The 22,015-nt window shown below is 35.9% G+C and overlaps 1 protein-coding gene across 2 annotated transcripts in view; it reads left to right on the plus strand.

The window, feature by feature from the left end:
- Positions 1 to 15,383, plus strand: part of so (SIX homeobox 1 protein sine oculis) — a 33,177-nt gene extending 17,794 nt beyond the window's left edge. For both annotated transcript variants that reach the window (XM_018450325.1, XM_018450326.1), the window contains exons 4-5: positions 14,174 to 14,633; positions 14,984 to 15,383. In XM_018450325.1, the coding sequence (XP_018305827.1) occupies positions 14,174 to 14,633; positions 14,984 to 15,268 (745 nt within the window). In that variant the 3' untranslated portion in view covers positions 15,269 to 15,383. The remainder of the gene's footprint in view (positions 1 to 14,173; positions 14,634 to 14,983) is intronic.
- Positions 15,384 to 22,015: the final 6,632 nt, after the last annotated feature.

The following is a 22,015-nucleotide window of genomic DNA, read 5'->3' on the forward strand; positions in this document are numbered from 1 at the left end:
TCAAACATTCTGACCGTTATGGCGCTTTTTAATTAATTAAATTTAATTAAATTTATTAAATTTAAAACTATTACTGGAGCCCCTTTTGTGTTTACACAAAATTAATTGTTTAATTTAATTTAATTTAATACACGTATAAATTCTTAATTTAAAGCATTATGTTTAACATTAGCGGTCTTTCAATCTTATTATTGTTAATTAATTAAATTTTTTTAAAACTTTCTCGAGCTTTTTGTGTTTACACAACAATAAGATTGGTAGGTTATTAAATCAGGAAACATTCTACATGAAAGGATATGAACTCTGCGCTTATTCCGGATTAATGGCTAAACTCTAAACACGCTCCATGCTCCATGATTATCGCTTGGAAAATACTGGCAGTAAGATTAACGTCTCTCTCATTTGTCGGCCGTCAGAGATTGTCCACTTTAGATTAGATTAGATTAGGGACGGACGTTTTATTCGCGCCGCATAAGCGAAAAACACGCGCTCGGCTGCTCACCGCGTTTGTTTGTGGCGACGTTTTATCAGGCGACGTGTGCGGTTCTTCTGACGTTTTCTACGAATCGGACTCGATGATCCGCCGTATCACCGTCGTAAAATTCTACGCGTGAACAAAGAAGGGCGGCATAATAGATCGCACACAAGCTTATGTGTATATTTCAGAAATGACAACTGTTAGCTATATAAAAAGGTTACAGAAAAAAACTAATCGGGATAATTGCGATACTGAAGACCTTTTATATATATATATATATATATATATATATTGTAATCCTTACGATATTATTATCAAACGAACTTTCCCTTTTCTACAAATGACAACTGTGTTATTATTCATTAACAACAAACTTATTGGTAACAAAATTATCGTAAACTCAAACAACAGTTGAGTTGTTATTGAGTGTACATTTTGTCGCTATTTTGTTGTTATAGAATAAAAAAAATCTTTATTAATGATTATAATCATTCAATAATAACACTTAAGTATTACAGAATAGAGCCCTAAATGTACACTGAAAAATTTTGATAAATTCAATTACTCAAATTAAATCTATCTGATTTCATTACATCTTTTTCGAATATTTTTGCAACAAATCGCGATTCTTATATAAATATATATGTATAAAAAATGTTTGGTTTTACAATTATCTAATTTCCTAAATAAATTGTGTACATATAAATGTGTATGAATAAATGTGGGTGTATGCATACAAGGATTTAAATAATAATTATTTTTTAAAGCATTTATCTGCTATACAAAAATCTTCGTCGTTATTCGGATTTATTAAAATGTAAAAATTTCAATATGTTATAAAGCAAATGTATTGTGATAAACATAAATATATTTTTTTTTCAATGTCAAATATATGTATATGAATAAAATAAAGAAGTATAATAAGCGTAGGTAGTAATATCTAACAATTATATTTTTTGAAAATATTGAAATTTCGCATTTACGACCATCACAATTATGTTGGTAAATTCTGTATAATAGACTGGTTTTGCTACAGAGTAAAAAATTAGACAAATTAAAAATTAAATTGAAAATTTCTGTGCATAAAAAATATTTTTAGTATAACGAAACTTTTAAAAGTATTTTATGTTATTATAATAATAATCATCATCAAGTTGAGATAAAAAGATTGAATTTCAGTAACCTCGATGGATTTACTGCGTAATAGTGTAAAAATACATATCTACAATGCTGAACTTTTTGCGAAGTTACGCAATAATATGGAATAAAAATGAAATGTGATATGCAATTACGATTTTAATGTTTAATATTGCTAACATATTTTTCACCTGATTGAACAATACGTGTATCTTTTATTAAACCTTTTATGAATATTAAATATTAAATTTTCAATCATTATTTTACTGCTTGCGCAACATTGTGCAAAATTTAATAAAATGCGAATAAGACAGATCAATCGAGATTAATAAATCAACACAAAAAAAAATTTTTTTTTATATTTCTTTATCAATTTCGATTGATCCGTCTTATTCGCGTTTTAATATCTTTTAATATTTTATAATGATAACTTTCGAGCGTTGGATCGCATAGATATTCTAATGGCTAAATACTTAACATTTATTATATATATATATATAAAATATCTACATTTTTGATCTTCAAGACGGAAAGTAAGTTCGCGCTTTCATACATTTTCTGCATACACTTCATCAAATTTTAGCTGGATAATTTTGTTTAATCGATTATCCAGCGGTTGATTAACCGCGAGTATCGATTCGCAGACAAGAGGGTTAAAAATAATCGAAGTAGCGGGTTTTCTGGAAGGGACAGTGTACTTTCGCCGGATGTGGAATGAGACAGATGGGAGAATCGGCGTCGAGAGGGCGGTAACGGCCGCGGAGGTGGTGGGTAAGGGTTAGAGACAGGGGTGGCTGCGCCAATATTGACTCCTTCTGAAAAGCAGAGACTCGTCGGTGACACAAAGAGGGTGGCGCTACTTTACCTCGCCCTTCGTACACCCGGTACGCCCTAAGGTACTTTCGACATGGCGTCCAACTGGCTAACTTCGATGATTGTGACGTCTGCCGACCCAATAATCACTCACAGGCTCGAAATGCTATCAAAAAAGATTTTTTGGCTCGATATTATTATATAATACAAGCAAATGGTAACATGTTTCTTAAGAAAAAAAAAAAACGAACGGATTATTTTAAGCAACAGCTTTCCTCTGCCTCAATGGGTAATAAAATTTCTGTTCTTATTCTAAAATTCATGAGTTATATAATTTAGACATTCGATCCTTTGGAATATTCGATTTTATACGGCACGTAGATAATATTGAATACGTTATTCATGATTTTATTACATGAATATGAATACTTTCTATTTCGCGTTGATTGTATTACGTTATGAGGTGATGTATAAGATGATTTCAAACATTTAACTTGCGTTAAATATATTTTACAGTACATTAAAATTCATTTTTCTTTTTAATTAATTTACATTCGATAACGTTTTGTTCGTGTATCACATATTGGCGAACGTGTATTGATTTTGATGAAAGTAACTACTACTAAAGTTATTATTACATCCCGAAGTTATGAATTATTCGCAAAAATCTCGATGGATTGATGGCATAATGCATCGCGTATGTATCCGAAGACGTGTTCTCCGATATTTCGCTTTCTCTATGAATGACGCGAACCGTCACGTAAATTTTTGCAAGTGAATAAAGATGCTTTCGGGTCAAACGGAAGGAGACACTCGTTCAAATCGTAGCGCCGACGTGGCCCCGAAATAGCCACGAATACTGGTACCATTCCCTGGTTTACGGTTACAGCGGGCACGGTGTCTGGGCAGCGCGCTGCCCGTGTCTGTAATCAGAGAACTCGCTTCAACGCTGTGTGTCGTAGCCGCTACTGCCGTATCCGCTTCCAAGTTCTGGACTCTAAATGTCAAATCATTCACGTTAATTAATCCAACATACATACACTAAACACTGCATTATGTCACAATTAAAGTGACGAATTAGGCGATGGATTATCATAAATTTCATCTGGATTTCTGCAACACAGAAGACAAGAGAGAGAAAGAGAGAACTTTCAATCTTTATATATCTTAAAATACATTCTTAAAATTGACTATATTTATAACACGAAAATAATTTTATTAATTATTTGTATCCGATTATTAAAAATAGTTAAATTTTGTTAAAAATAATTTAAAAATGATTAAAAATAAAATAATTAAAAAATTATTGAATATTTTTAAAATCTGCATATTTTCGTCGGGATTTTCTAATCGCGATAATTGTCGATGCTACTCGGCCTAAACTCTGCTATGTGCAGTCCTGCATTCGTTTATATTTCTGCGTCAAGAACGCATTCGGCCTCGTTGTGTAACCGAACAAGTCTCACGAAAGAGACGAGACAGACAGGCTCAAGGAAATCGCTCAGACGTTCGAAAGATTTTCCACGACTTCCGTCGTGTCGCACTCGTATGCGGGAATTGGGCGCGGCTCAACCTCGTCAAGGTCGAAGCGACTCTTGGCTTATGCAATTTTCACGAAAGAATATTCATTTTTCTGAAACTCTGCGTTAATTCTAAAGAAAAAAAATATATACGTATACGAGGGCAAATCAATAAGTACCCGTGTTAGTAATGAAGACGCAAGATTTTCACAAAACTTTTTTTTATTTTTCAACGTAATCCCCTTTTAGGAGGATATACTTTTCCCAACGTTTCTGCGATTTTTCTAACCCCTCCGAAAAATACGATTTATCGAACTCTGCAAAATAGGCCTCTGTTTCGGCAATGACCTCCTCATTGAATCTTTTTCCACCGAGCCATTTTTTCAAGTTTGGGAACAAGAAGAAGTCGCAGGGGGTCAAATCCGGAGAGTACGATGGATGCGGCAGCAATTCGTATCGCAATTCGACCAATTTGGCTGTGGCGACTGCGGAGGAGTGAGCCGGTGCATTGTCCTGATGGAACAACACTTTTTTTTCGCCAAATGGGGGCGTTTTTTCTTCAATTCAACATAGTAGTGACCAATAAGTCAGCATAGTACTGTCCCGTGATAGTTTTGCTTTTCCCCATGTAGTCGATGAAGATTACGCCTTGCGCATTCCAAAAAACAGTGGCCATCACTTTTCCGGCTGATGGGACCGTCTTGGCCTTCTTCGGAGCACATTCGCCGGGTGAAATCCACTGTTTTGACTGTACCTTGGTCTCCGGTGTGTAGTAATGAATCCATGTTTCATCAACGGTTGCTACTCGACGCAAAAACTCCTTCGGATTGCGCTTGAACAGCTCCAAACATTGCTTTGAAATTGATAGCCACATTCGCTTGTTGTCCACCGTGAGCAATCGCGGCACCCATCGGGTCGACAGCTTTTTCATTCCTAAATTATCATGCAAAATATTTAATGCCGTTCCATACGACACACCTATGGCCTCTGCTACTTCACGCGCTTTCGTTCGGCGATCAGCGAGAATCATGTCGTGGACTTTTTCAACGATTTCCTCAGTAACCACGTCTGCCGGGCGGCCTGGGCGCTCCTCATCAAAAACAGACGAACGACCACGTTTGAATTCATTGAACCAATATCTGACGGTTGTCATAGATGGTGAAGGGTTCCCATAGACGGCATCCAACTTCGTTTTTATTTCTTCGCACGTTTTTCCATCCAAAAATAAAAAGCGAATCACGGATCGATATTGTTCTTTTTCCATTGTATCGGAAAAAATCAAACACTCTCACTACGAATTGCTGTCAAATCAAGACTATTGCATGAATCACTCTGAAATTTTGTATGGCGTCATTTGAAAGATGGTAGTACACGATGGTAATGCCAACTTGCATCAGCAACGTCACCTGTCTTCAAACACGGATACTTATTGATTTGCCCTCGTACATTCGTTGCACTTTTAGATTAAGGTCTCTATTCTGTCTCTTAATGACTGTAACGATATCGTCATATATTGTCGTTACAGCTTTCTTATCATGTACAAAATTTTTTATCATGTAACGACATTGTTTCTGTCGTTAAGGGTTGCAGAATAAGCCCAAATCTCGTGTATAATTGTGTTATACGAGACCAAGAACTAATGCAAAAAAGAGTTAGCCTCTTATTCTACCAATAATTCTTGAATATTTTTATTAATCGTATCATAAAAACCTCAATTCTCAATCTCTGTGTTAAAGCGAAACTGTGTGGAAGGAATTTACCATGTATGCAGGGAATATCTATACAGATAATCCGTACATTAATCATCTTCAACTGCAGCTGTATACATACTATATATAAGTATGTTTTATTTATTCATTTATTTATTTTTAGAAACACATTCTATAGAGTTTCGTGCAATTTTATTTATCTACTTCTCTTTCTCAATGAAAGAATTCATTCATTTTTGATATAGGAAATATAAGAAAATGATAATAAAAACAAATCTTATATTATAATAATTGCCGATGTTTTTTTTTACAAATGTTCTGCTATAACTAATATATTTTTCATACGTTTGTCATACTCTATGTATTTTTTGGTTCGACACTTTTCCGATCTCGCAGATATTCGCGTCATGGTAGATGGTACTTGCGTTCTCCTCTCCGCCATATCCCTCCGCGCGGGCCCCTTCCAAGGATCCCGTGCGTGTACCGGACACACTCGCACGCACGTTGCATTCTGGGAATGCGTGCATGAATGAATGCCCCTCTGTCCCCCACGATTCCGAACAAGAAGAAGAGGAAAAGACAGGGGATCGCGGGAGTACGGAGAGGGGAGCCGAGCGGTTCGTTCTTTTTCAACGGCAACGGGGACGAGGCGGGCCCTTTCGGCCCTTACGTGCCCATATGTGGACCCTTCCCGCGAGCTGTCAGATTTGACGTGGTCTTCTTCAAAGCGGTTTTCACGAAGCGAGCCCCTATCCCGCCTTTTTTTCGTCCTCAAAAATGGCTGAGACGATCCAACATGGCTGTGCCCTCCTTTCCTCTGTCTCTTTCTTTCCCACTCTTTCATGTTTTTCCCCCTTTTTTTCATCGAGACGAAAGGTATTGCGCATTCAGTGGCGCCTTTCAATCTCAAACGAGTCCTTTGTGGCGTCTTGCGGTTGGACGTTCATCCTCTTCGATCGACGCGAGCGTCCTTCGATCTGTAAAAGGAACGTAACGACTATATAATCGGCTAATTTGAGATATATATTCAATTTAGGATACATATAAAAAAATATGGATTTAGATCATTTAAGCTTTGTTCTTTTTTTTTTGTTTAATCCTAAAATATCTATCGACACTGAATTAAAAGATATCTGGTTATATGGTTTAGTATTTTAATAATTTGGCAAAATATTTTAATAAATGCAGATGATCCCAAATTCTCCGCTAATTAATTCTCCGTTAAGGAAAAATTTATTTATCTCTCATATATATCTTTAAAATAAAATTTTGTCACCTATATTTGTTTTTTTACATTTTCGTTAGCTACAATATTGATGATAATGTTTCTTGATTTGGATGAAGTTTTAGATTCTGTCTCTGTATTAGCGAAATCGGAAAAGTGTGTTGAAAAATACACGGAGTATAACAAACAATTATTAAGAATATAGCAGAAAATTTGTAAAAAACAAATCTGCTATTATTATATGTTTATTTTTATTTTTTATCTTAGTACTTTCTTATATTTCCTACATCGAAAGTGACCAAATTTTTCCAATAAGAAGGAAAAGTAAAGAAAGTTGCATGAAACTATAAAATGTGTTTCTAAAATAAATAAATAAAACATATTTATATATACTTTATGATAACACATTATAAAGATCTTTAGCCTTGCTGTATCAAAGACCCGAACATCGACAAGAAACTCTTTCCTTCCGCATGCACCAAATCTCACAGGGATATTTCGAAGGTCAAGGACTCACGCTGGGTGTCCCTTCGGTGCTTCTTCCGGGATTAAATCTATTTCACGCCTTTCGTCCCGGTAATGGGTCGCGCGTAGTGCACGACGTGCTGATGAGACGATGACAGAAAGATCCGTTCGCTCTTGTGACACGGTCGTGATATGCCGAAAACTACCGGCAGATTCGGCGTAAGCCGGATTAAAAAATCCCGAAACACCGAAAGTGTTTTAACGTCGCGGCGCGCGGCCACCGAGCTCCTACCTGCGGGAATCTCGTCGATCCGCTATAAATAACGATGTCTCTCTGTATGTGTCTCTGATAGATCTATGGAAAACAGCAAGCTAGACTGGCCACCAAGACGACCACCACAATCGCTTCGTGGTGGCGTGTCCAAATAGGGAAAATAATAGAACGGGGCTTTTATTTTTTATCGAGGTCTTCACACCGTTCGAAAATCGTTGTTTCTAACACGAACGTGAATATACATAAATTTATATGGCAATTCGTAATGAGATAAGGTGGTACAGTTTTGAACGAAATAAAATTTAAATCCAATTTTCGACATTTAAATTTAGTAAACCTCTCATTGATACTGAAAGATACAGGAATAAATCAAATTTGTACTTTGAAAATTGGAAAATTCAAATCTCTTCATTTAGAATCGTACTATCTTATCCTATGTGTGAATTAATAGTATCAAATATTCAATATTATAATATTGAAGAAAAATATTCTATATTATAATTGAAAAAATGTATGCAATGTATACAGAATGTGAACGTTTTATTTATATCGGATCAACCGTTAATTTAGATTAAGTGGTCAGATGTTAGTTTAGTTTCATCATTATTAGATGGTGAATGTGTAATTTAACAGACTCATGTAATATTTTAACAGAGTCTGTAACTTAGAATTAGTTGAAAAACTATTTAATGTTAAAAATTAAGAATACTTGTGAAAAAATGAGGGAAAATCGATTTCAAGTTGATAAAATTTTATTGTTCTTATTAATATCTATTCGGTTTAAGCGAGATTTTGCCCCTTCCACCCCTCCTCTCTCTCTCTCTCTCTCTCCCCTCTTCTCTCCTTCCCTCCTTTTTTTATGTAAATTACTATTATAATATAAAATAAATGTAAGAATACTATCTCTATTTCGATCAAAGAAGTAAATAAATTACGAACATAGTTATCCCACGCTAACAAAGCAGTTTGTCAGTGCCAAGATCAAGCGCTTATGGCTGTCATTTACCAGAATTTATGAATTATCTTACCAGAAGATGAACCTGCCGTATTGTTGCACTCTGGCACAGTTTGTCGATACCGTGCGTGTTGATTCTTGAATCGTATTTAGGCAGACCTCGGAATCGCGCGTACAACAATTGGCATGAAAACGCAAATTCTCTGGCACATCATCGATGCGTTCCATCGCCGAATTGTGTGAAATCGCGACAAATAAAATGGCGCGACGCGCCATTCATTATCAGAATAATAACCGGCGTGTCAGTGAGAATCATCGTAATTCTTCCGTGTATTTCTTCATGTATATTTCTCACTCGAGAATCTCCACTTTGTGGAGATATTATTTTGTTAGTCTTTATGATTACAAATGCGCGGAACGCACGAGCCAAGAATCTTTATACATAACTCACAATCATAAATGATTATTAATTGCTTGGGGGATACTTTGTACATCTTACGTAATTCAGTAATCTTCTAATGTAATAATCATAAAAAGAACATTAATTTTTTATATAATATCAACGCGGAAAGAACGGTGTTGCCAAAGTACCTAAAAATTTAGCTAGATACAGATCTGAAAGTGAATTTTGTTGGACTGTCTAATTATGTAGAACTATTTAAGTAGTAAGACGTTCAAACTGATTGCTTGAATGTCAATAGTTTTTATAGAATTGCTCATGATGAATTTTCTACATAATTATTTTGATGGTTTAACAAAATTATTTTCAAAAATTTGTATCTATATATCTAAATTTTTTAAATTCTAGCATTTCGATTATTTCTTATTAAGTCTAAAGTCAGTTGTTTAGAAAAAATTTTGACCTTTGTATACGTCGCAACGAAAACTCGTTCGATATAGTTGAAAATACATGTATGTTTGTAGCACCGGAAATTAAACCAGTCAAAATGACATCGGCTATAATTCTCGGATTTTCTCGCGCTGGTGAATTTTCCGCGGATGATCCCGTATCCGTTGCACGCGCGCGAGAAATTCGCCCGGACGTTTCACAGGATCCGAGAATCCCGCAGGTAAAGGAGGCGAGAGCTGTAGTTTACAAACAGAGACTCGTACGATGTGTACACGGTACGCTGCCCTCCATTATTTTAGGCTGTGGAAACTCTCTTTTCCTATCTGTTTATGGAATCAGCTGCCAGTAACTTCCTCGACGTGCTCACCTGCCGGGAGCAACGGACAGACCTTCCGAGGCCAGAGAGCCTCAGGAAAATCCGCCGTTTTTTCCTCGGAACCCCGAGGCCGACAAACGAGTCAGCCGATTTTCAATTTGCTCTATGGGCCCCGAGTTTGCCTTTCTGCCTTCTTCAGTGAGTTAAGTAATCCCGGAGGCGAAACTGGCGATCTTTTCGAGAGCGAAACGGTTGCGTGGGATTTTTGGAATGCGAAAAATAAATTTGACAGTTACATATAGAAATGCTAAATTAAACTAACAATCATCTCCTAGGAATTGTTGCTATAGCCTACAATATTTTCTTCTTTTTGTATAACGATATCTATCATACGTTGCAGGTTTTACATTTACATAATACAGCTTTTAAAATGTACTAGTTTCTATTCGCCGGAATACTTTTAACGGTGCGGAAAAGCACAAGAAGGAAACACGAAAAATAGAACTCGTTAGAAGTCTTCGCTCGCACTTTGAACCCGCAAACTCGTTTTCCGACGACGATATCGCACCGCAAACCGGAATAAAGTACGCGACATCGCAGGGGCGACTGAGCCGATATAATCCGATTTTACGAGGAGGCCCCGGCACGGAAAGAGACAGGGAGGCAAAAGGGGAGGGAGATGCTATCGGGCCTTGCGCCAGTCCCAGGCGATATAAACTTAGACGCGAATTAGTGGTGCCGCGATAGCATCTCATTTCGAGGCGAGCGTGCGATCAGGAATTTATCGAGAAATTAAATTAGGAATTATGCTAATTTCCCCATCGCCCTATATAGACGGCATCTCACCGAAGTCGACCTCCATGAATGAGCAGCGGCGGCGGCGGCATCACGTTTCTCCGGTTATTTATGCGTTATTTGCACCACCCAATTAAAGGGTACCACCTTTCGTAAAACTGCTCTCACATGGCGTGCCACATAATTTGCTGGATCGACGTTACGTGATCCTTAAATTCCGCTCCTAGAATTTACGCGGTACATAGATTTAAAACTTGAACTTAATATATACGCTGAGAGAAAAGTATTTGGTATATTTGTGACTGTAATTGCATGGTAAAATAATTATGGTTATAGCCGCTCCATTTTTATTGTTATTACTGGTATAATATTAGTAATAACTTAGCGCCGAGAACACTGCCTGTTTCCTAATAATTATACATATTTATAGATATACTAAAAAAATATATAGTTAGCAACGAAAATGATTATAAATTGTAGTTAAATTATGATAATTGCAATTTTTTCTCTCAGTATAACATTAAAATAAGTGGATTATGATAAATTATATGATAGAGTGCATCTATTAAAAATCTAGATAAACTAATATAATGGTAATAAACATCTAATTTAAATAATTCAAATTTGTTAAAAAAAGAAATTTTCTTGTGTGTCTTCAATGAAGTAGCTGAGTCGTTAATCCCAATTTTATGACACGGTCGGTGAGAGAAAGATAACGGCGAAGGCGCGGCTAGTTTTATTAATCGGCTGGTCCGTAAATAAGATTTATTTCGAAATTCTGTAGCGGTCGCTGAGATCGATTCGTCTCCATTTTTCGTGAGACAACGGTGACTCACGTAGGACCATCCACAGATAGAATCTCTTCACATTCCTGGCATTTTTTATAATCCTTGACGTTGATCTCAACACGGACGATGCGAGCATGAATGTCTAAAGTAAAAAATCTGGTCTATTGTTTTTATGGTTATTAAGTATAATGTTTCAAAGAACGAAAATTGCGACTGTGTAATGTTTTACAAAATGCTTATGCGATGATTATACAGAAATGACCCAGTTAATTAGAAATTACAACTTTCGCATAGAATTATAGATAGACTAATTTCAAGAAATCGATATGGCTACGACTGTGTGTTAATGGATAATATGAAAAAAAAATGAATATGATGACACAGTTTTGTACATATTGCTTTATTATACAATATAATAATGCAAAATTTATATATAGTGTAAATTAGAATTTATTCCTATTAATTAAATATAACATTTTATTAAAATATAATATTTTCAACTATCTAATTGTGAGCACTATTGAAATTAGTGAACACTCCTTTGTCTGATATTTTGTGCATGTTTTTACAATCAATTATTTTGTACCATAAAAAAATGCCTAATTGAATTTAGCATATCAGCGTTTATCATTGTAAAAATCTGAAAAAAACGGAGACAAAAATTGATTTAAAGATTATCGCGAAGATAATAGGATGACAAATTGCACGGAGATAATTATTAATTATTCCCATTGGGAAGTTAAATCGTTGAAGCTTCCAACATTTAAGAAATTTCTCTTTCTCTTTCTGTCTCCTCGATTCCACGTGGTCGTCGAGGAAAAAAAAAAGAAGAGAGAAGCGTCGATCCCGGAGACGCGGAATAAGTGTCATGGCGACGGGGCATCGAAATAAATGTCTCCTACACGCGATGAGTCACAAATCCTAATGAAAATAATAATGCCCGAAAGATTCCGTTCTTTCGTGGCCGTGCGGCGCAACGAGGATAAATTTACTGCGCGATCTACGGACGGATAAGGCATACCTGGGGACACCTTCGTCCGGTTATAGGTTCTACCATGTAACGGGTGGTACAAAGAAGATCTTTACGATAGACTCGGTTTTACATTGTTTCAATACGTCCGGATCTCGTTTTTATACGATTACACAGAAATGACAGCTAATCAGAAATCGTAACTTTCGTAAAAAAAAACTAATTGTAAGAAATCGATATGGCTACGACTGATGGTAATGGAAAAAATTAATATAGAAGCAGTTCTGCACATATTGCCTTTAATGTATAGGTATAGAATTTGCTCTTATATATTGTCGATCATATATCATTACATATATAATTCGTCTTTATATAGAGACTGATACTAATATAATCTTCTTGTGAGTTTAGTTTTCCATTCAATATGAATTTTGTTCTAAATCGTCTCGTCTTTAGGGCAGACAGAGATGAATGTCGAAATATGTAGACTTAAAATTCAAATTTGGCATTAGCTGAAATACTTTGCTCTGTTATATATTAACAAATGCGATTTAGCATTAAATTATAAGAAACATTCTCTATTTAAAAAATTCAATATATATATTGAAAGAAAAATATTTTATAATATTCTGAATTTTTTACTTTATCTTAGTTTTTTAAAGTTTGCTAGAAATTTTTCGGTGATATACCGCAAACAAAACTTTTATCAGCATTGTTCTTCGCGACTATGATTTCGAGAGTTCAGATATTTTCCGTGCTCCCTTATCACTCCGGTAGTTTCTCTCTCGTACGAAAGACCGGTTCTCGGAAACACCCCATAGACAAGTGTCGCAGCACTTGCCTTGAACAGTGCGATATCACCGGTCTCACGTCTAAACGACTTGTAAAACAAGCGCTTAACGATTGCTGGTACCTGGAGGAGATAGACAAAGAGAAAGGGGGAAAGTCTGAGGGAGACAGAAAAGGAGAGGAATAGAAGGAGAGGTAGGCGAAGGGGGTTCAGTCGGGCCCGTAGGTCTCACGTGCTTCGAGGAGGTCCAGGCCGCTAAATTGAGTTTACGAGACGCCAAGAGCGTCTCTTTCGCCTTCTCTCGTATTCTTTTTTTTCCTCATTCCGTCTCTCTTCTCTTTCCACTACACATCTCTTTAAGACCGTACTCTGTCCCCCTACACTCGGTGCCCGCCCTTAATTCACAAGTACGAAAAAGGGCAGGATATACCCTCTTCTCGGTACTTTACGCACCGACACCGGCGTTATCTTAAACGATATTATTTCGATTCCCCAGCCTCGCCGATCAGCATCGCTGGTTTACCCGCTGCTTTAAACGTGACGCTCGCGCTTGCGAATGCAATTAAAGTGTGCCCCTACGGACGTCTTTATAATGGAATAATGGAGAACATGTCTCTAATGGGGATTGGTGACGAACGTATATTAATATTATACAATTTGCATCACTTTTAATTACGCAGCTTACGCGTACTTAGTATTCGATACAAATTATTTGTCCTGAAGTAATTATAAATTTCTGGACAGAGTTAATATCATTCTTAATTATCGGTATTTTAATTTTTGTAATGAAAGATTAATAATTAATTTTTTAAAAATAAGGAGAACAAATAATGCGATAGGAAGAAAGACAGAGAAAAAGAGAGGAATACACTTCCAGGGTTACATTTGATAATAGTATAATTAGCATAACAAACTCTTAAACATGATGTATAATAATGATGTAATTAGCATAACAATTTATTTAAAACCAACTCGTGTTCAACCCGCCGTCTTTCATTTGGAATTTTTTGTACGCGAAACGTAGTATATCTTCGCAAAAAAGGCCAGCTGTTTTTTTTTTAAAGGCAAACACTGTTTTGCAATTTCAGTGGCCAGAGGGAGGATAAAACTCACGGCGGAGGTCTCGGGGACTCCAGCAGCGAGAGTGGCGATGAGACGAAGCGGCAATCCGGTCAGCAGCAACAGCAACAACAGCCGTCTTCCTGCGCGGTTCAACAGCAACAGCAGCAGCAGCAACAAATGGTGGACCATCAGCAAACTTCTAACATGTACCAACTTCCGCCACCAGCTTCCGTCTCAGTTTCCAGTCCGCATTCATATCACCAAGGCCATAGCTCGACCTTGAGCCATCCACATATGCAACACCACGACACGAGTAGCGAAAGCGGCGACGACAAGAGGAACCTCCACCATCAGTTACAGCATCATATCCAGGTGGGCACTCACAGCGCCCATGGTTTAGTCCATCCTGCCGCCACCTTGCCACCACCACCGCCTAGCTGCGCTCAACAGAAAAGTCAGCTAGATTACATGCAATACTATCCACAGGTAAGACGACGAAATAATCTTAAATGTTTATTTCCCGCTTGTATTCATTACTTTAATCTTTTGTAAAGCGGAACCACGAGGGATAGAAAAATACTCTTTTTTTTAACTCTATTTTTCGCATTCTCTTTGAAAATGAGGACAACGAAAGTGGAAAATTATTATTTTATTCTGATATATAAAAATTTATATATATATATATATAAATATAGTAATTCTGGACTTTCTTAACTCACGAATACAAAGGTCCAAGAATATGGGTTGATATTTGAATGCTGAAAGTAACACATATATTTTTATTTTGTAACTTGTATAGAAATAGATTAGAGAAATATGAGAATTTTCTATGACAGGACTATCTAATCGGTACGCCAACCTCCGCGGATCTGCAGAAGTCTTTGCCGCATACCGCAACGTCGATGCAGATGGGTGCGATCGCCCCTTCTATGGGCGGGTTGAGCCCAATGGGCCCCTCGACGATGCTGTCCAACACCATGCAAAGCGTCAACACCATGAACACCATGTCGATGAACGGCATGGGTATGGGCGCTTATCAAAGCATGGGCTCTATGGGGATGTCCACGTCGCATGCGAGTTACCACAGCGGTCTCGTGCTGGGCGAATACCATTCGTTGTGACCTTGGGCCCCAAGCACTCAAAGCAAGAGAAGCCAAGAGAAGACTTAATGCACATCGACGAGGAGCAAGACTTCCTATCGATCAAGGTACTGAAGTAGCTTGCCGAAATTTGGATCGCCAATAAATTATTACTGCTGAAGAAAAATAAAGACCTACTGAAATTCATTTAACAGTAGATTAATAAAAATTAACTTAAAGTGATATATATATAAATTTATTAGTAATCTTTAATTATTAAATAACATGAATTTTACTTGCATCAAAAATATCTTTTTCAACACGATAATTTTTTGACGATCCAATAGTGTCCAGATAAAAGTGGAGAGAAAAGTCTTCTGTGGATATATCGTTGCATTATCCTTGAGCTTTTCTCGGTGTATGTTTAGAGCGTATGAAGAGCGACTATCAAATCGTCATGTCCGCTCAGGTATTCATAATTTTCTTTAATCGGGAAACACGGGAGCGTCTCCCATCGAATATATTTTTGGAGTTTAGTACATTCTATATATACGAAACATTTTTCCAAAATAAAAATATCAGTATATAATTAATTATTACTTAAAAAAACCTCGAAACTCAAATTGGATATAATTTAATATTATGAATTTAACACTGTACAAATACCTTTATATATTTTATTTTTTTATAAATACTTTTACACTATATAAATATCTTTATATTAATTAATTTTTTTAATTGAATAATGCTAATCTCTCTCTAAACTTGATAGAGATAAATATACATATTTGTATCGTTTATTTGCCGGAACAATGACATAACTGAAAAAAACCAAGTTTTTTTCAGAAAATGAGTTTGAATGTTTTCAATCATTAAAATTTTGTAAATATCAGTATATATATGAGTTAAATATTAATAGATACATGAAGCCATATACGAGACATAGAAACGGAAATTATACGTTTTTATGGAGGCATATATGCCTAACCTAATACCAAGATTATACTGCATGCGTGCTCCTAGTGCGAAACGTTATTTTTTATGTAAAATTCCATATATATATATATATATATGTTCAATAGAATCTCGAAAATACATATTGCATGTGAAATTAATATAATTTGTAATTTTCCATATAGGCTGCAATATTACATGATTATGTTAGATCGAAAGAAAACCCAGCATAATCATGTAATTTCATATAACTATTTTTTCATTGTACTCTCTTGTAAGTTTTAGCAACTCAGTTATGCCGATTTATCAGAATTAAGAACGTCAAAGGGGTGTTCTATTTTGTATTAACAACTAAAAAATGATAATTTTTTAGTTATGTCGTTGTTTTGGCAAATAAACGATATATATTTCAAACTATTTAATTAATTTCTAGTTAAAAATGTTTATTTATCTATCCATTTATTTAGCAGTGGAAATTCTTCAAATCTTTTCCCGAAAAAAAAGTAGAAAAAATAATATCTCTCTTATCCTGAGTGTATCCGTGAAAAATCAAAGGATGCCGAAGCGACGATGACGTTTCCGAATGAAATAGCAAAAGACATATTAGCATTTTACTTTCCCAGTTCGTACACTCTCGCGGCAAGCCGGCTAGACCGGCTTGTGTTTACCACTATTTCCATAAGTAAACAACAGGCGAAAAATCTCAGCCAACTTTTCTATCCCATCGCCGTACTTGGCGCCATACTTCTCTGGTTTTGCCCGAGCGGAACAAATTGCACGATGAAGCAATGTTTCTTTTTTGTACGCTGAAGTACACGCGAAATACGAGCGAATGTAACTTATCCCTTGTCCCCACCCTCCTTCACTTCGTGAAAGTTGTATTTTAAAATTCACTGTCAATGCTGAAAATCTATAGTACACGTAACATAAGTGATAGATTTTCACCGCTGACAGTAAATTTGGAACACAGCCGTAGATTCAATCAGCTAATTAATTTACTATAACCAACTATACGCTCCTCTTACACCATACGCTTTTGTGTTTGTCATGTATGTACATATGTATAATACACACGGCATATTATTAAGTTACTCTCGTTCTTATTCGCTGTCTACTGGATGTTCCCGTATCACTGATTTGGATTCCGTAATCGGAACATGATTTGAAATTTTAAACTTTGACGATTAAAGAATTTTTACGTTCGATAATTTGAGTCCTTTAATTTAGTCTTTCTTAGTTTATATTATATTTTTTACAATCTTATTATCTTATTAAAGAACATAATAAAATTTTTAGAAGCAACAAGATATAGATAATATGAAATAGGCGAAATTTTACAAAATGCTTTATTATTAATTCACATTTCATAGATGGTTTGTGCATATGAGGAAACAGTTATTATTAAAGAGGAAACGTTATCACAAAAATATATCGCAAGTATTTATTAAAAAATCAAGCTCATCGATGATAATAATAAACAAATATTTATATAAATTCGCATTAATTATTACTGATAAAAAATGTGATATGATTTAATTGACTAAAAACAGCAGGATGGTTGCTAAGCTTTAGGGATACTTCCAGTAGACAGTGAATGTTGTCGCAGAATAAGATAGTGCGTAAGTTATCATTTATTCGCAGTTCGCACTGTTCGCAGTCTGTACATAAGTATATCTAAAGACAGTGAGAAAGTGAGAGAGGGAGAACGAGAATGTTACGTGCATGAAAAAAGGGAATGTAAAGGTAAAACAAAAAAGATGTTACGCAAGAGTGTGACAAAGTAAAGTCGAGATATCGAGATGAATTCTTGATTCGTTATTCAAGAGAATTATACACGTATTAAACCGCTTTCTTGCCAAAGAACAGAGCTCAAAATTATTTCGTTTATTCGTCACGATCTTCTTTCTTATATTTTAAATAATGGTTTTATTTGTTTGAACAATTGAAAATTCTATGATTATATTTAATATTTCTATTTTTTTTATTTTATCGCGAAGAACGCACGGTGTAAAAAAATTATTTACCGAGACTTACAAAGTCACTTTTAAAATGATTCAGGAGCGCTTACATTCATCTCCAATGTCGACTTTCCATTCGTGAGTTATCTCGCGCGCAGATGTCCTAAATATTCCGTTAGCTATGACATTGCCTTGTAGATTCTTATCTAGGATGTCGAGGAGAGAAAGGATTTCCCTTATGAAAAAGTCCTCGGGACGAAACAGGGTAGAGGAATAGGATCGAGATGGAAAGAAAGAGAGAGGCGACGTGGAAAATAATATCTTCGATCTACGGCAAGCCGATCGACGTTATTTTCATTTTGGTATCACTCACATTCGTTGTATTCTGTGTATTTGTTAATTGTTTCTTACAGAAATAATTCGAAATTGAAATATTTATTCAAGAATTCATAAGTGCCACATTACGTGTTACAATAGAGAATATTAACGGCTGATAAAAGAAGAAATCAACTATACGATATCTACTATACAACATATCTTTTAATTAATGAAGATACAACAGATAATACGTAACAATATGTACGTAACAACGTTTTTATTCACTATTTGACAGACTTAAGTGCGATAATTTTACATTCTACCAACGCTATTCTTTTGAATTATTTCGAGATTTTTTGTAATAAAACAATTTTTTAATTTTTCTATGAAAATAGTTTCGCCAGTCAGCCTTTGAATCAAAGCTCAAGGTTAAAGCCAATCTCGTGTTAGGTCGTACGTTTTATTAAATTATTAAATTAAATATAAGGTTCGATTGAAATTCATCTGTTGATAAATTAACGAGCCATAAATATTATACTTCTGCAATCTTGTTCACAGAATACTATACAACAGTTTTGATCACGTGTTACGTTAGTTTTTCATGCAAGCATTATACTTTCTTAAACAGACAAATTTTTTTGTAAAATTATGTAAACTGTTTTAAAATGCTTCGGCTGGATGAACATTACAACAACTGAAACTAATTACTAGCAGAAATATAGCTATCATTTTACTCTCTCGCATTTGGAGCGTTGTTTAAGAGCGTCTACGTGACGCAAGTTGTGCTGCACAAACGCGCAACTTCCGAACAATTGCACGATTTTCTTTCATTTTTTTTTCCATTTCTTCCGGAAGTTGCTTTTTGTCTTCATATATTCCATCATTACATATTTTCGAGATATTCTTTCCAAACTTTGTAGAACATTAATCGAGATCGAAAACTCGAGAAATTTTCTACGAAACGAACGCTGCGATTCGACCAAAGCTAAAGAATTAATTTTTGCGGATAGGATGTTAATCGTAATCGACTCTTGCACAAATTACGCACTCGCACGCAACTCGCGCATACAAGAAGGAGATATAAGGGCAGTCGAAGGAGCGAATGAATGAAAGGAGAACCGAGCGCGCGCCAAGGACGATAATTAATGATCATCGTCTGGTCCTCTCCAGTTCTCATTCGTGTATTTTAGACAAATCTAACGTTGCACAACTAACTGAGACGAATTGCCGAGAGTGATCGTGAGTGCGATTATTCATGCATGTGTGTTGAGCAGTGAGTGAGTTGTACGTGTGGGCGCGTGTATATGTATATGTATGTATGTGTATGTGTGTGCACAGAGTGGATAGAAAGGCAGACGATGCGCAAGTAGATATAAGTAAGAGATCACGATGTACGATCGAATTGTAATCGAGTAAAGTTGATGTTATTTAAAGTAACAAGATGCCAGTGTTATCTGCGTTCACGCGCACACGTCCTTTTACAGCATCCTGCATCTTCTATTTTGCTTGCAGATGCTGCTGAGTACCAAAAGTGGTAAGTAACGCGCATGGATATTTTTAAAAACATAACTAATTAACAATAACAAAATAATAAGTTCTAAATAATAAATAGATTCAAAATTAGATATGTTTCGTATCAATAAAGAAATAATGTTATAAACTTATTATTTAGTATTATTATACAGAAATAGATATATGCTAAATTCAACTGCGTTTGCTCTCAATTACCGATATCTCACATCGAAAATTAATTCTATTGAACTTGAGAGCCTTTGTCAAATTAAAAATTTTGGTGTTTTATATTAGATAATTTTATTATTTTTTTAAAAATAGCAATAAATTTTAATACAAAGTTTTTTTGAGTACAAAGTTTTTTATTGAATACAAAGTCTCGTAAAAAAAAGTAGTTAAAATATAAATATGTAAAAACTGGATATTTGGAACAATACGATCGAATTTGACCTTCTACGATTACGCTGAATTTATTTCTTCGCGTTACGCCAGCATTTTTATCGCCATTATTAAACTTTCTCGCATTCGCTTGTCACGTCGATGACCAGATTCGTCGAGATTACAATGAATTCGCTGACAAAAGGAGCTGTGTAAAAATATTGCGCGTACGCATGCGGCGCTAACGCTAAGCGAAAAATTCATCTTTTCCGAAATGATTTTTCGAGATCAACGAGGCAGTTTATAGACGGCCGTAACGAAACGCAGAAGAGCGCGATGTGAAAAAGGCAAGTGTCTGGATCGTTTTTCCCCTCGCTGTTGGCGCAGCGCGCTAACAAGTAGCCATTGTGAGCCCCGTGTCAAGATGCTACTTGACAGTATACTCTCTCGGCGGACCCTCTTCAGGCCCACTCGCCCCCGTTCCGCCACGCCGCACAACGGCGTGGCACGGCCCACGAGCGTATGCCGTACCGTACGTACACACGCACACGCACTCACGCACGCACCTCTGTGGGGTCCGTGCTTAACTTTACGATCTCCGAAAATCCCTCAGGGCTCCGTCGCGCGCGGCTAATAGAACCGAAATTATAACAGGCCGATGAGCATGCGTCGACTGCTCTTATTCCGCCTCGCTGACGGATTCAGAAAAATCGTGAGGGAAGAGAATCGGGAATTAACGCAAGGAAACCGTAAAAAATTTCATTCCGGATATCTATTGCTTGTAAAGCCTCCTAGACGATAACTCGAGTTGTTAAGGAACGTATAATTTTCCCCTCTTTGCATTTTTAGGACTTTGATAAAACGGTAAATATGTTTTTTTCGCGCCGTTTTGCAATATACGATTTTCTTTGATACGTATGATAGGCACTTTAAAAATTAATCTTTTTAGAATTTACATTATAGATATATATTTACATCACAATAACTGTTATTTTTTGTAAAAAAAATAGAACGCTATGATGAGTTGGAAATAAAGAATATTAATTAAATTTACGATTACACTTGTAAAAAAAATAAGCGGATCCACGTCAACGCAGCCACGCTCTGTTACGTCCGATCAAATTTAGTTTGCGATCATCACGATGATAAGAATAGAATTGAGTACAAAGGAGCCTCCGGTCACGTGGAGAAGCCAGATGCTCTCTTTCAGGATCGTAGAAGATATTATTCGAACTGCGCTGGTAAATATCGGCACAAAGAGGAGGTTGAAGATCTTATCCGTCATCGTGATCGCTGATAGGCCTAATAGCGTGCCGAAGGACGGTCGTTTTGAAATAATTACCAGTCGATATCCAGCACCAATCTTTCCGGGTTCATCCAAATAAATCGTAGGATCAAAGGACGATGCTCTCTTCTCCGCCGTCTTTTTTCTCGCGAAATGCCGTTATAATGAGATAGAGATTGTCGCGTTTGGCATTTGATTTATCCTTTTTTTCGATAAAAAGAAAACGAGACCTTTTTCGAAGGATAATTTAAAATTATGAAAAATATTGATGCTACTTGATCATTTATTTTCAAGCTACCTGTTTTAATTGAGGAGTACTCAGGCAAAAAGCACAATTCAAGCACGAAAAAATAATTTTATTAAAAGATTCGAATTTTATAGGAT

Source organism: Mycetomoellerius zeteki, unplaced genomic scaffold (genome assembly GCF_001594055.1).
Source record: "Mycetomoellerius zeteki isolate Tzet28-1 unplaced genomic scaffold, Tzet1.0 scaffold275, whole genome shotgun sequence".
Lineage (NCBI taxonomy): Eukaryota > Metazoa > Arthropoda > Insecta > Hymenoptera > Formicidae > Mycetomoellerius > Mycetomoellerius zeteki.